This window comes from Caretta caretta, chromosome 2 (assembly GCF_965140235.1).
Source record: "Caretta caretta isolate rCarCar2 chromosome 2, rCarCar1.hap1, whole genome shotgun sequence".
In the NCBI taxonomy this organism is placed as follows: Eukaryota; Metazoa; Chordata; order Testudines; family Cheloniidae; genus Caretta; species Caretta caretta.
The window spans coordinates 58927241-58942799 of NC_134207.1; the positions used below are offsets into that span (position 1 = coordinate 58927241).

A 15559-nucleotide genomic window follows, 5' to 3' on the forward strand; every position below is an offset into this window, starting at 1 on the left:
TCCCCCCTGTATGAATGCATGGGCAGGCTGCAGGTTCTCAATGCAGCCTTTCCATGGAGGCTGAAATAGCAGCTGCTACTGCTCCTCATCTCCTTAGTGTGGTTTCTGAACCACTGGGTCAAAATTATAGACCCCTTGGTCTGCTCCATTAACAACCCTCCAGGGGGCTGGTGCCTCTGGAGGCATCTCTATCTGTTGCAGGGAGGGCTGCAAGATAACCCTGAACCACTGGTGTGCCTGCACTGCCAGCGTACCGCCTCCTCCCCCCCTTTGTTTCTGGTTTACCACCCGCACCTGCAGCACACACATTGTGTGGAGGCCACTATGCTAGCCCTTCCCATTAGGAGCAAATGTAGATCTGCCGTAGTGCATGTGCAGGCAATTACACAATACCTTGCCTGACCATACTAAAATTCTGGCATGGTGATTAGCTGAACAATAGCTAAAGGAAAAGCTGCCAACTTTGAAAATCATGAGGCATATGGCTGTGTGAGTATCCACACAGACATTATCTTGGCACTTGGGCTTCTGTTTGTTTTGAATTTTTCATCTTTACATTCAGAGGGTGGGGGAATTATTTCTTCCTAACTACTATGCTTCTCACTCCCCTTTTGGTAAGTGTTCTGAAGTATGATCCTTGAGTTCTTGACTAAAGGACCACTTGACTAAGGCTGTAGCCCTGAGCCCATAGTTTCTGAACTGATGGTACATGTGGGGAATGCTCAGTCAGATTAAATGGAGCAGGGAGAAGGCTGGGGGTGGTGGGGTTAGAAAAGTGTAAGGGAATCAAAAGCAGAGAGAAGGACCACACTTGCAGCTGTGCAGTTCTGTTTAAAAATCAAAGAAATATAAGCCCTTGTCTATATTTAATTGTGTATATTACTTTGTATCAATGTATCATTCAGCTGTAGTGATGTTAAATTTATGAGTGCTGCTATTCTTTTAGTTACACAGGTTGTTATGATTCAGACTATACTAACCAGTGGGTTTGGGAATTCATCCATAAAAAAGTAAATGTTAAGGTATTTAGTTATTATTATGGAGTTTAAAAATATTGTGCTGGATGGCCAAGCAGTTACTAGGAAGAATAGGGAGAGTTTGCCAAGGATTTTTAAACAGCATAAGGAAGAGAAAGAAACCTTGGGTTTAAATAGCCCATCTGGCCTTCATAGTGCAGCCCTCCAGGGAAAAGCCCAACTTCTGCCACATATATTGTGCCCTGATGATAGACATAGCCCATGGCAAGGAGGCTGATCAAGGAAAGCAAATGGACTTCTGTAGAAAATGCACAGGGGAGGACAGCATCCTGCCTGTTGTAGAAGTACTGGAGAAAAGTTCTACACATGGGAGCTGCATACTAGTCCCAGCAGGTTCCAGCATTCTTCATATGCTGACTGAGATTCCTCGCTTTAATGTGGGTCCTTGTTCTTTGCAAACTAGACCTTTGACCTGCAATTTACAGCTTTTATCACATTAGAAGTCCTGTAGTTGGCCAGTTTGTTTCAGTAAGCATATATATTTCATAAATATTCACAGTTCTTTGTTCATCTAATACAGGAACAGTATGCTCTGTGCCATGACACACAGCTGATTAAAAAATGTGGCAAAAATTGAAGTATTTTAAAAACAACTTTAGGCCAGTAGCCCTGGGTGGCCCACACAGCAGTTTTCTGAGAAACCTGTTTCATGTTTGTTACGGTCTGTGCGGCCCCCACCCCTCCTCCATAGGAGCCAATGCTGACCATAAGATGAAAGAGATTTTTTTTTTTTATTTTTTTTTTTTGGTGATACGTTGACCAGGGTGCAATTACTTTTTTCTTTTGCTCTTGTAAATTATCTGCCAACACACATTGTGAAAAGAGAATGCAGTAACTAAAGAAGAACTTTTAAAATATGAGAGGCCTTGTACTTCTTTTTTAGAATAATTCAAATGACAAACCTATAATGCTTGTACATGTGTTTCTGCATCAGTGAATTTAAAAAAAAAAACTTATTTCCCCTAACTGTGGCATTCAAGGAAGTAAAAAAAGCTTGAAGACTTTTGCATTTTAAAAGATTCTGCATCTTCATTCTGGCTTATGAAAAAGTAAAAAAAATAGTGTTGATCCTCAACTTTAAATTAAATTTAAATTCTTGTATTCTTTCATGAGTAGTATTTCTCTGAGGATGCAAACTCCTCTGCTGAAGCACTCTGATTTAGCTCACAGGTTTATGAGCATCTATCAACCACTGTGCAGCCCCAGCAGTAATAGTGGAAAGTAATAAAGATTTATAGGAAAAAATCTAAATGTTTCTTATGGTTAGCGTCTCTTGCATTACATTCAGATTGTATTTTTACTCAGAACGCAGTTGGACATCCCCCACACCCACTGCGTACAAGGTCTTCGGTGGCCATGGAGTGTGCACGTTTTCATTAACTTTCACAATTGAATTGTTTTAATATTTTTGCCCCATGATTTTTGGGATGTACGTTGTTCCTGACATGGCTTATTTAAAAAAAAAGAAAAGAAAAAAGGAAGAGCAAGCACCCAGACCTGCACTCCTTGCAATTAATGTACATTTAGATGCGAAGCCTGGAATTATTTCAGAGTATGTTTTTATTTTTTTATCTCATCATTATCTTTTTAACCCAAACCTTCAACAGCATCAGAGGCATCTAACTTGTTAGGTTTCTCTGTTGTTAAATCACAGGATTATGTCAGTGTCTCAGTCAGTTGCACCACAAACTGTCTCACCAGTTTGGAGGTTACTATGATCTTGACCCATTTCAGCCAATAATGTAATGTGTTGCAGTGCCAGGGAGCAATGAATTTATACATCTCACTTTCTATCTGTTTTCATTTTTCAGCTTATCTTCTTATCACTTATTTGCTTGCCCTAGGTTCTTCTCCCTAGATTGCAGCATGTCTTTGTTTACATAGTGTTTCAAAACTGATTTGAAGGAGGGGAGGCTATAAACAAATAATGCAGGTTAATGTGCAGCTTTTCTGCATTCTCATTTACTCCCTCTCAGCACAACTTCAGCAGTTCTGCCATATAGCAGGCTTTCTGCAGCCTCTATAATTTCTCCCTATGTATCCATATGTCTCACCTCTCAGCAGTGTTGCTGCTGGGTGCATAACCAGTGAAGGCAATCCATTTGGAATGGGGTTGCTGCCCTTTTAGAGCCACGGCTCCTCAGATTAGACATTCAACATCTGTCTGTTTGGTGGCTAGTGGTGAGGGAGTAGTTTGGTCTCTGTGTTCATTCAGTCTTTGGCATCTATGTTGATAGTCCATGAATTTATTTTTCGTGGTGTTATGGCCAATAACCTCTTTTTAAAAAGTTTACCGCCCAAGGCTATCTGTGATCAATTAGTGAACCATAATGACTTTCACAACTGGACAAGCTTGTAAACTGCTTAGAGCAGGGACTGAGTCTTCTTCTGTGTTTGTAAGGCACTGAGAACAATGTCAGTTCTCAATCAGTGACAACGTTTGGCCTCATTCTGTGATGTGCTAAGGACCCACAACTCCTATGGACCTCAGTGGGATTTGTACGTGCACAGCACCTTTCAGAATCAAGCTTATGGATACTGCAATATTATTTTTAAAAGAACTTTAAAAGCTTACTACTTTAAGTAAGACCATAACTGGATCGGACCAATTGTCCATATACCTCAGTATTTTGTCTCCCACAGTGACCGGTGCCAGAACTTCAGGGGCAGTGTACAGAACAGGGCAATTGGACTGATCTACCCCTGTCTTCCCCTCCCTGCTTCTGGAAGTCAGAGGTTGAGGGTGATGCCAGGCAGTATCCCTGACCATCTTGACTAGTAGTCATCCATGGACCTATCCTCCAAGAACTTAACGAGTTCTTTCTTTAACCCTGTTATACTTTTGGCCATCACAATATCCCATGGCAATGAATTCCGTAGGTTAATTGTGCATTGTGTGAACAAGTATTTCCTCCTGTCTGTATTAGAAACCATCTGCCTATTAATTTAGTCAGGTGCCACCTGGTTTTGGTATTGTGGAGAGGGTAAATAACCCTTCTGTATTCACGCTTTCCACAGTATTCATGATTCATGACCTCTACCATGTCCCCCCTTAATTGCCTCTTTTCTAAACTGAACAGCCCTAGTCTTTTTAGTCTCTCCTTCTTTGGAATCCATTCCATATTCTTGATCATGTTTGTTGCTCTTCTCTGAACTTTTTCCAGTTCCATTATATCCTTTTTTTGAGATTGGACAACAAGAACTGGACACAGTAATCAAGGTGTGAGCATATCATGGATTTATATAGTGGCATTATGATATTTTCTGTCTTATTTTTTTTATCCCTTTCCTGATAGTTCCTAACATACTGGTAGCCTTTTTGACTCCTGATGCAGATTGTGGTGAAGTTTTCAGACAACTATCCACAGTGATTCCAAGGTCGCTTTCTTGAGTGGTAGTAAATAATTTAAAACTCGTCATTGTATGTGTGTAGTTGGGATTATTTTTTCCAATGTGCATTACTTTGCACTTGTCAGTGTTTAGTACATTAAGTCTGACAGGCATTATATAAAACCAAACCAAAGATATTTTTAAATTTGATCCCATTCCATTCTGTGAATTACAGGAGTTCCATCAGACTCATTTTTCCTCTTACACAATAACTACATAATGAAGTATAGGAGTCAGAAATAATGAGTTATCACTTTACCTGTTTCTGCATGTTTAGTATTGATGACAATCAAAGTGGTCAACATATGGGAAGTATTACAAGTTTGCTGTGGTGGAGTTATTTTCAGATAGAGTGTTTTAGTAATTAACATCATCTTTCATTTCATTTCAGGGAGCAGCTTTACAACATCATCAGGAATATATACAGGAAATAATTCACTCACAAACTCTACTGGATTTAATAGTTCACAGCAGGTAAATTTCTAAATAAAATTAAATGAAAGTTTGACAAAACTGTATTTCAAACTAGCAAGTCACACAATGCTTTCCCCTTCAAAAATATTGAGCTTGGTAGATTTTGCTAAGAAAAAGATACTGTCATTTCAAGGGAATTTTTTTCCTCCTTTTTATCTCATAAAAGAACTCGCTGCATGGTTATTTTTCACATTTGTTTACATAACTGCAATAATATATCTAATAATATTCTGTTTTTGAAAAAATTTACTAGAAGTATGTGAAATTTAGGTTTACTTATACAATCTCATGTTTGTCAGCTCTACTGTGCACAGTCCAGTGAAGACAGTGGAACTCAGACATGTGTTTTTACTTATATTTTGGAATGTATACTAAAAAGTAGCAAAACCTTGAAAGGAAACTCTGATGTTGCTTTTTGTCTGGTAGGAATATCCATCTTATCCTAGTTTTGGCCAGGGTCAATATGCACAGTATTATAATAGTTCACCCTACCCGTCACATTATATGACAAGCAGCAACACCAGCCCAACACCACCTTCCACTAATGCAACATACCAGCTTCAAGAACCACCATCTGGCGTCACCAGTCAAGCAGTTACAGATCCTGCAGCAGGTAATTACATAGATTTTATTATCCCTGTGGGCCACATTTCTGTTAGTTGAAAGGTTTGGGGGTTTGTTTTGGTTTTGGTTTGTTTTTTTTTGTTTTGGGGGGCTTTTTTAGGGTTTTTTTTTTCAAAATTTTAATGTATGGTAACTCTTGCACAGATTTTGATAGAGCAATGGCTCAGAAAATGTAAGATGAATATTTAAATAAGGTTTTCAGGAGAAATGCACAGTAATTTTTATTTATTTGCAATATTAATAATACTTTTTTAAAATTATGGGTTATGGGAAAGCCTTTATACTGGGCCAAGTTCTGAATCCCTTATACTCAGTATTTACTTAGGCAAATCCCATTAATTTTGTCTGAATAAATAAATAAGTAATGAGTAAAACCAAAGAGGCCTTCAAGATTTAGCCCACTTTACACTTAGAAAGATTGTCTTTATATTGCACATATTATAACCAAACTCATAATGATCTTTATGATGGGTAGTTAAATTGGAAGTATTTGTGCAATCTTAATAAAACACTTTCAGTGACTTGCAACTTCCCCCACCTTTTTGGCTGAAATTTAGCAGTCTTAATTTAGTTGAGGAGGTTGTTGGGTTTTTTTTTTCTTTTTTGCAAGCTTGAGTCAAAATGGGCTAGCTGTTTTTAAAAATGAAGAGTGAAAAACTATGCCTTTTTCATTATTATGAAAAAAGGTGGGTTTTCCCCCAATATCTCAAGCATATCAATAATATATGGCAGAAGCTTGAAATTTCTCAGGGAAAAGTTCCTAGGTTGCAGATGTGCTTCTCAGTGGTATGGTAAAAATCCCGTTGTGATTTGGCAGTTATAAGAGTTCTTAAAAAACATACTTTGCATATGCACAATGGATTTGGTAATGTGATCTGCCAGCATTCTGTCGGTTTTGTGCATGAATACATAGCTGAAGAAAATGTAGGCAGTGCTGTGTCTTTGTATACAGTTAGTGAAGGTGAGTTGGGAAGGAAGCAGGAGACAGGACTCTTTCTGTACAGTACATGTGAATGTGTATGGAAGGCAGCAGGATTCACCGATCTTTTTTTTTTTACTTATGCTTTGGTTTGGTTTGTTGTTTAATACTCTGTGGCTCACTGACCTATAATGACTTCAAATGTTATTAAAAAAAATTCCCTTTACTACAAACAAACAATTAACTTTTATCAAAATATATTTACCATATAATTCTAATTCAGCAAATAGTTTTTTTTTAAATTGCACTGGGAAAGTATAGACTGTTTGTTGCTTTTCTTTTTAAAAGTGATGTTCCCAGTTAAAACAGGGGACCTATCCTGCCTTACTTAAAATTAGTGGCACAATCAAAGCTTGGTTTAATATTTAATAATACCATTTTCAAACAGTACCTCCACAAGTCTTGGCAAGGTCTTTGTGTCAGCTGCTTTTTTAAAGACCCATGTCTGGCTAAAGTCTCGCTGAGAAATGGCTAATTGTCTGAGGTACCATAAGGCAGCGGTTCTCAACAGGGGGTCTGCAAACCCTTTCAGGGGGTCCACGGGACCCTGCAGCTAAAACCCAGAGCCCCAGCCCCAGCATCTCTCGCGGGGATGAAGCCAGGAGCCGTGGGGTTGAAGCCCTGATTCCTGGTGCTACCCGTGGGGTTGAATCCAGGAGCAGCAGGGCTGAATTCTGGAGCCCTGAGCCCCGGTGCTCCCCATGGGGCAGGAGCCCTGAGCCCATGGACAGAGCTGGGGGGACATGGAGATGTTGCACCACCCCAAACTACAGTGCAAGAGCAGGGCAGTCCTGGGGCACTCCACCCCCACCCTCCACTCCTTTTCTCCCCACCCCCTGGCCAGAAGCCAGAGCTGGGCAGTGCAGGACAGCTGCTGCTCTGGCTGGTGCTATGGAGCAGGCAGCCATGGTGCTCCTTCATCTCCTGCTGCTGCAGGGGGTTGAAGCTGCTCCTCAGCCCCCTTTGCTTATGCAGCTGGTATGAGATGCTTGGGCGGGGGGACCCGGCTCTGTGGCTGGCAGAGCCCTCGGGGAGCATCTACCACAGGGAGAGCCCTCCCAGCACCCTGAGCTACCCCCCCTGCATGTGCAGAGCCCCTAGCTACCCCCGCCTGTACCCTGAGCTACCCCCCTTCCCTCACTCAACCCCTAATTACCCCTCTCCCTGCATCCTGTTTTCAAACTTTTTGAGCTGAGCCCCCCACCTATGAGTTATAATTTTTGGTTGTCCACCCCCACCCCACCCCCAACCCAGACAGGTGGGTTGCCTGCTGAGGTGAGTCAGGGGGTGGAGGTAGTGCTCCATCCCCAGACCCTGCTGAGCAGAGCCTGTTTGACGCCTGCTGGCTCCTGCCCACCCAAAATAGAAGTCAAACTACACCTATGCCTGAGGCCCCCACTCCCTCCCTGGCCCAGAGCCCCGAGCCCTATCTTCCCCCCCCTCCCCACGCTGGGCCCTAGAGTTTTTGTAGCATGTTCTGGGGGGGCCTCAGAAAGAAAAAGGTTGAGAACCCCTGCCATAAGGTGTGGTCTATAAACTTGTGTGGAAACGTAATTCTTGGTGTAGCTTTCTTCACAGGGATGGTCTGTGTCCTCTATCCGGTCCTCTTTCTGCTTCTCTTTCACTCTCCAACAATGGAATCCATACATGTGGTTGCCTTTGTTACCAGCCCTGCCATTGCTCTACAGTATATCCTTTGTTCCACTTTCTATTCTTCCCTCTTGGGTGTGATAAGTTGTCAGGGATAGCTTTGCAATTGAAATATTTGTGTTATGGATTTAATGACTATAAGCAAGTTTGTAACGCATGCTAATCCCCTATGCAGAGGAGTAAGGGGGCTGTGTCACAGGTAGCAGTGAAGGAAGGATAGAAGCCTCTGCAGGGTAGGGTGACTAGACGTCCCGATATTATCAGGACCATCACAATGTTAAGGGCTTTGTCTTATATGCATAACTATACTCCCTGAAAAAAAAAGTCCTGATTTTTCACACTTGCTATCTGGTCACCCCACTGTAGGGCCTCTAACCCCTTCTTGTGCAGGGGCAGGACATGAATGGAGCCTTGTCTCTGAGCTGGCCAGGACAATTGAGCTGGTATGGCAATAGAACAAGCTATAGGGCTAGTACAGGTTGTTTTCCTTCCTGCTCCATCTTGAAATAAGGAGGGAATCAGGAACCAAGCGGTGACTCTGAGTCACAATCTAGTTCCTGGCCTAAGGCAATGCAACTTTGTACTGCCTCTTCGTTGGGGCTTATGGCATGCCTCAATTGAACCCCCATAGTATTTTAAAGGCACATTCATGTGTGTATATAGTGCCCAAATGTGCTAGGCCCTTCAGAGAACGTAGAAAAGACATGGTCCCAGTTCTGAAATGCTTATAGTCTAAGCTCGCAGTTGTACAGCATGTGTATGTGCTTAATTTTATTCAGAGGAGTAGTTCTTTTAAAGTCAGTGGGACTATTCACATGGATAAACACTTGTAAAAGGGTTGCAATTAAGATTATGGGGAGGCTTATTCATGTACATACACATCTTCTGGGTTCTACTGCCTTTTAAAAATGAAATTTTGGGAGGTGGAGTAGGGATGGAATATTCTTATTCCATTATTCTTGCACCGGCAGAAGAACTCTTCTATTGACCTAGTGCTGTCTACACCAGGGGTGAGGTTGTCTTAACTATATTGCTCAAGGGTGTGGATTTTTGAGGTAGCTGGGTCGAACTAATTTTTTATGTACACCGTGCCTCATTCTAGAGCCACTGAAGTCTGAACAGCATTTTCCTGTCCTGTATGCAATCCTTGGAGTATTTAGGCAAGTCATTACTAGAGCAACTGTGTAACAGGAGTATTAATTATAAAAAGTTTAAAATCTCTTGAGGAAAAAGCATAATTTTAAAGCAGCTACATTTTAGAAAATTTTAATTTCTGTAGAGTTTTGATATTTAAGTTTACTATGGAAACATTTTCTCTCCCGTATCCATATATCATCATAGTTTTAGACATAGATAGCCTTGGTTTGTGCAGTTCTCGATTAACTTTTCTATATTTTATACTGTGTTAAATAATTTAGTTTTGAAATAGTGGGTAACTCAGAGTTACCCTCCTATCTTACATGAAACCACAATCATAATTTATTAAGTTACATTTCCAGGAAGAAAGAGTTGCATTATTCTTGAGATTGACCCCTATGAGATTTTCTTGGTTTCCATAATATAGTATGTTTAAAAGATATTGAAGGTTGTTTTTATATTGCTCACACACTGCAGCATCAAATAATAATAATAATAACTCTATTAGCCTGCTAAAATTATTCTGAACCACAGGTTACTGTTTTATCACCATAGGCTGAACATTTTTTTCTTTAATACCATGCCATGCTCAGTGCTGCAAAATAAAAAGCCACTATGACTCCTTCTTCTCCTTATCAGATTTCATAACAGTAAATCAGAAGTAGTTGAGTGAACCAGAGCTGAGAGTTTATATAGGCAAAGCCTTTCCATAATAACTGAACAGAAACATATGCTGTAGTGTGAAGTTATGTGCTACATTTATAGCACATTAGTAATGTTTTAATCTTATTTATTGATTTTTTCCATAAATGTAAAAGATTAAATATATAGTAAATAGATGTAGGAGGGAAGTACAGTGTATATACATAGAACAGAAAATATTTATAATATGACTATGGTAAGGGAAGAAATGGTATTACGTACAATAATAATAATAATAGAGAAGGTGCATTTGGTGCTCCTATTTACCTTTTCTGATGAACAAGAAGGCATTCAACTAAACTGAAGGCAACATATTTAAAACCCAATTAAAGGAAATATTTCTCACAACACATAGTTAACTCAAGGAACTCATGGCCACAAGATAGCTTGAGGACAAATATAAAATATAGATAGATAGAACATCCATGGTTATTTTCAGTAGGATTTTAAAAAAATAATTTAGAAGAGAGAAAACATTGACTGATTGGAGGTAGGAAGAAACTTCTTCAGTAGGTAGTACCTTTCCATCACAAGGTTTCTTGCAGCTTCTTTTGAAGCTGCTGAAAGAGACGAGATTCTGAAATAAATGGACCACTGTGCTGATTGTTTGGGCAATTCCTGTACTTTTATTAAAACAATAAATGTAAAATTATGACAAAATGATATGCTAAGTCAAAGACTACCTGGACACTTAAAATAAGCAGGAGGTAACACTAACCAGATGGTACTAGTGTAATTTAGTCAAACACCCATGCTATAAGCAAATAGACAAATATTTTAAATTTAGATGACCCCCAAATTAATGGTTACCCAAACGAATTTACACTTACAGTTTAAAAAAAAAGTCCTAAATTCTCTAGTCTGACCACCTGCATAACACAGGTCATAGTGTTTCCCTGTATTGACTTGTCCCCCATTGTGCCCCATTTCTCCACACAGATCACCATCCATCCGGGATTTGGGCCATAGTTTTTAGTATTTTCTACCCAATAAGCTTGACTGAACTTGTCTGTTGTGAAAGTAGAAATATATCTTTATTACACTGACACATACACACCCATGCACACTCCTTTAGGTATGTTTACGCTTATCATTTACTAAATCTTTATTTACATTTTCCCCGTGTTATCGTTCCACATATATTTGTCATCTTATTTAGGACAATCAGTATGTACCCAGACAACAATAATTTACCACCTTGGGCAGCTAGGATCTATAGTCAGAATTTTGAAAAATTAGGTACCTGAAGTTAGACGGCTAAATACGTTTTCAGAGGTTCGACTCCAGTTGAAGTCTATAGAAAATGCAAGTGTTCATCATCTCTGAAACTCAGGCCCCACCTCTAGAAAGATTTGGTTCTGTTTGTATTATTGAACAAAAATATCCGTTGTTGGGTCAGACCACTTTTAACACAGATTTACTATAATTTTTTCCTTTTTTAAAAAAGGTTCTTCAGTTAAAATTTACAGCTATTAAAAAATTAACAGTGAATGTCAGTTTAAAAGTAGAGAAGTATTATTTGAAAGCATGTATTTGAATTAATATATTACAATGTATTACTAATTATGTCATATCCCAGGAAGAAGATGGTTTTCAGTCAAAATATTAATTTGAATATTATGTTGGAATGTACTGTATAATAGAGTTTATATTGGAATGCACGTGCCAGCTATTGTTTAGGAAATGGCATTTTTAAAGTTTAAATTAAATAACTGTATCCAACAATGACTTCTGTGTTTTGTTCAAAGCTTACAATCTGCTTTTCTTTTTAATGATGTAGCTTTATGCAGTTGAATTATTTTAATAGTTCAGTATGAAAATAATCAGATTGCAGACTTGAGTTCCTCTTGGAGAGTCTCTCATATGGTTTAATGTCGTACATTTTATTCTGGTTTGTTGTTTTTTCTTCTAGAATATTTCAGGTTAATTTAGTTGTTTAAGTTAAGTGCAAATTTGAGGACCAAACACATGGCTTAGAGAATATCAGCCTTGTTCATCCAATACACAGAATCCTTACTTCTTTGAGTAATTCTGACTCATGTGAGTAGTTGCATTGACTTCAAAGGTTTTTGGACCTTTAACTTAATCTAACCCTTTCTTTAGGAGAAGGGGTTTTTCACGTGAGAAAGGATAACCATCCATCCATCCAAATTGCAGCGCTTTGTTTATATACAGATAGACTGCTGCACATATTAAAGTAATATTGATATGAGCCTCAGGACTTACTGAATTTGAGAGAATAGTGAATCTTGATGTCCAATGAAATAAGAAATCAGTATATGTGTTGTTGCATGATGGAAATTCTCACTGCCTTCATGAGAAATGCCTGGAAATCTTTTCGGTATGACCATGGAAGAGAAATATGAGAGGTTATTCTTTTGAAACTAAAATTCTAAAGAGAGGATTTAAAAAGAGATTCCCAAATAAACCACCCAGCAACCAAACCCTTCTACTTGTCTCATGAAAGGTAAATTTTCACATCTCCCTGCAACCAGTCATAAAGAATAATTTGCACAGGATATAGGGGTGCTGGAAGAATTTTTATTGTGGGAGTACTGAGATCCATTGAACCAAACTGTAAACCCTGTATATAATAGAAACCACTTCAAGCCAGGGGGTGTGGCAGCACCCCCAGTACCTGTAGTTCCAGCAACTATGACATGCTATCTGTTTGGTTAACATTGTTCAAGACCTCAGTATTGTTAAACCTAAGGATGTTAAGAATAGTGCAACTCTTCTGCCAGGTGGTGCCAGCAACAACAAGGGCCGGGTTCAATATCTAGGGGTTCCTTTTCAACAATACAACACAAAACCTGCTCAAGCCCCCACCCAGTGACCTGGGACAATTATACACCACCCCCTGGGTGCCTCTAAGAGGCAATGCTTCCCCTCTCGCAAGCACAGAGTCTGAGTGTAGCAAAAACTTTTAATAAAAGGAAGGAAGTAACTGAGCGTTAATTTGGGAAAACACCGCAACTAGGGCTCATAAACCATGAGCAAAAGACCCAGCCCCAAGTAAGTTGGGCAGTGTCCTTTTCTCCTCAGGTTCAGCAACCCAAAAGTCTGTTTAACGTGCCCATCCCTTCTCTGCACCCTACTCACAGTTGCTGTCTTTGTCCAGTGCAGCCCCAGAGTTCAGAGGTTCATTCACAGAGTTCACCTCCCACCCTGGGTGGAAGGAGGGGGTATGGAGGCCTTACATGATCCGTTGCTCAGGCACTCACTTGTCGCCCCAATAGCCGATTGCCGTGCCTCTCTGTGGGGCCCTGCTGGACTTGCCTTTTCACCAGCCACCTGGCTACTCACCAAGATGTCTTCAAGGCCCCCCACTTAACATAGCTCTCTGTGATTTCAGCTGTTAGTGGTGGAAGCCTCACTGCTGGTGCACACTGGGCAGTCTCTTGCAGTAGAAACACTATACCCAAGTAGGTCTAATACTTAGACCTAGGTATGAGTGATTTCAGTTGTGCAACATGTAACAAGACTCTCAACTGAGTCTAAATTAGTTCTTTTATTATACCGTGGAGAAAGGAAGGGTCAAATTGTGTCTAGGACCCTTAAACAGGGCCCCACCGCAAGGTACAAATACCTGTCTCCACCCTCTCTCCCCACTCATTGGGCTTTGGCACCCATGTCCCCTGCCTAGCGAGTGCTGTTCAGTTGAGGGTGAGTCCCTCCATCGGGGTATGCCAGGTACAGTTCTGCTGCCCTCGGCTCACACAACAAAGAAAACAGACCTTTATTACTCGTGCCCTAATAACAAGGAGACTGGGGACACATAATATATCATGCATTTGTTAGGAAAGATTCTGTGTCCTATTTTGAAATTACTCATCTAGTAATCTCAGTGTTGAGGAGGTCTTTAAAGAATACCTTCAAAAATATAAGGAGTAGAAAAATAGGGCCAATTTAAAAACATGAATCCTTATCTTGAGTAATCCAGCACTCTTTGCCTCTGTTTCATTTTATGAAATTGATTATTTCATCTTAGAAATAATTCCTTTGAACAAAAAAATGTGACATCTGAAAATATAGTCTTATTAACTTTCCAATTCTTAAAGGTTTTGAAGGTTAATATTAGAATCCTAATTTATATCACTTGCACTGTGACTTTGCATTCACTAGTCAGTGTGGAGATAATAGTAGAGAGATGTTTTGAAAATTTGGCCCAGAATGAGATTAACAAAGGTGAAAACATTATTCCAAATGACAACAAACTTAAAAATTTTTGATAGGGATTTTGGAGAAGGATAAGAGGTATGTTCTTGAGTATGATTTGGAGTTGTGAAGATTTTCTTGAGTTTTTCCATTTTTATTGTTGGTTAGCTGAGGTAAATTGTTACTTCTGTCTGATTAATTAAGGCTGCTGATGGGTGGAGTTAGTTGATTTGTATATCCGTAGTATTGCTGCTTGGTGGTTATTGTAGGCCTAATTATCGTCAATGCAGACCTAATTATTATCAGTGCACTCAGAGCTTTTGTACAGATGTTATATTTTTTTAACATCAAATCTAAAGAAATAAATAAAACAAAGTAAAATTGACCCCTGGATTTTAAACTGAAAGGTGAAAGTAATTTCTTTATTACAGCGGAGTACAGTACAATCCACAGTCCATCAACGCCCATTAAAGATTCTGATTCAGATAGATTGCGTCGCAGTTCCGATGGAAAATCACGTGGGCGAGGCAGAAGAAATAATAACCCTTCACCACTGCCTGACTCTGACCTGGAGGTATGTTATATACCCTGTATTTACTACAGACTCTGCTATCTTTACAATTGCTTTGAAGAGAGGGACTTATTTACAGAACAGCAATACAATGACAATATGGCTGGTGCAACATTTATTTTGAAATAAACTCTATTTCAATGGAAATTGGGTTTTCAGTTAAACCCTGTTTTTTAATGAAAAAATCTGCTTTCCCTGGAAATTTTTGGTATTTTTTATCAAAAAAATGAACGGAAACAAAAATGTTTCCCTTGAAACCAAAAATGTTTAATTTTGGATATGTTGCTACAGTGCCCCATGGCACTGTAGTGGCTTCGTGTCTCCATTCTCTTCGATGGGCTGCACTCCTTGTCCAGACTATATCTCCCATGATGCATTGTGGCCGGGGACTCCCAGCATGCACTAACCCCCCTTGGCAGTAAGGAAGATTGTTGTACCTCATGGGAGATATTGTCAGTCCAGGGAGATGAAATATGTTTGTTTTGGTTTTTGAATTTTTGCCAAAAAGTCAAAATGTTCTTGGAAAATTTAGACAAAAACAAAATTTTGGGGGGAAATAACATTTCCAACTAACTCTAAATGGCAAAGACACAATTTACTGTGGGAAAGATTTTTAAAAGCACCTAAGTCCTCTTGAAAGTGGACTTAAACGCCTAAAGTAATAAGTGCTTTAGAAATGTCACCCTTTTGTTTTAGTTTCAGAGGTCATACTGAATAGCAATTTACCGAGGCTGTTTAGTTTGAATACTATACAGAAGAAGATTCAAATCTGATAGGTTTAATTTTCAATTGCTTTATTTAATGTATTTCAGATTTTCCCCACTCTTTTGAATAACA

At 39.4% G+C, this 15559-nt stretch overlaps 1 protein-coding gene across 14 annotated transcripts in view; it reads left to right on the forward strand.

The window, feature by feature from the left end:
• The window catches only part of EYA1 (EYA transcriptional coactivator and phosphatase 1), a 227777-nt gene that overhangs the window by 152345 nt on the left and 59873 nt on the right, over positions 1 to 15559 (forward strand). For all 14 annotated transcript variants that reach the window (XM_075125123.1, XM_075125125.1, XM_048840933.2 and 11 more), the window contains 3 exons: positions 4819 to 4901; positions 5328 to 5514; positions 14583 to 14725. In XM_075125123.1, coding sequence (XP_074981224.1) covers positions 4819 to 4901; positions 5328 to 5514; positions 14583 to 14725 — 413 coding nt within the window. The remainder of the gene's footprint in view (positions 1 to 4818; positions 4902 to 5327; positions 5515 to 14582; positions 14726 to 15559) is intronic.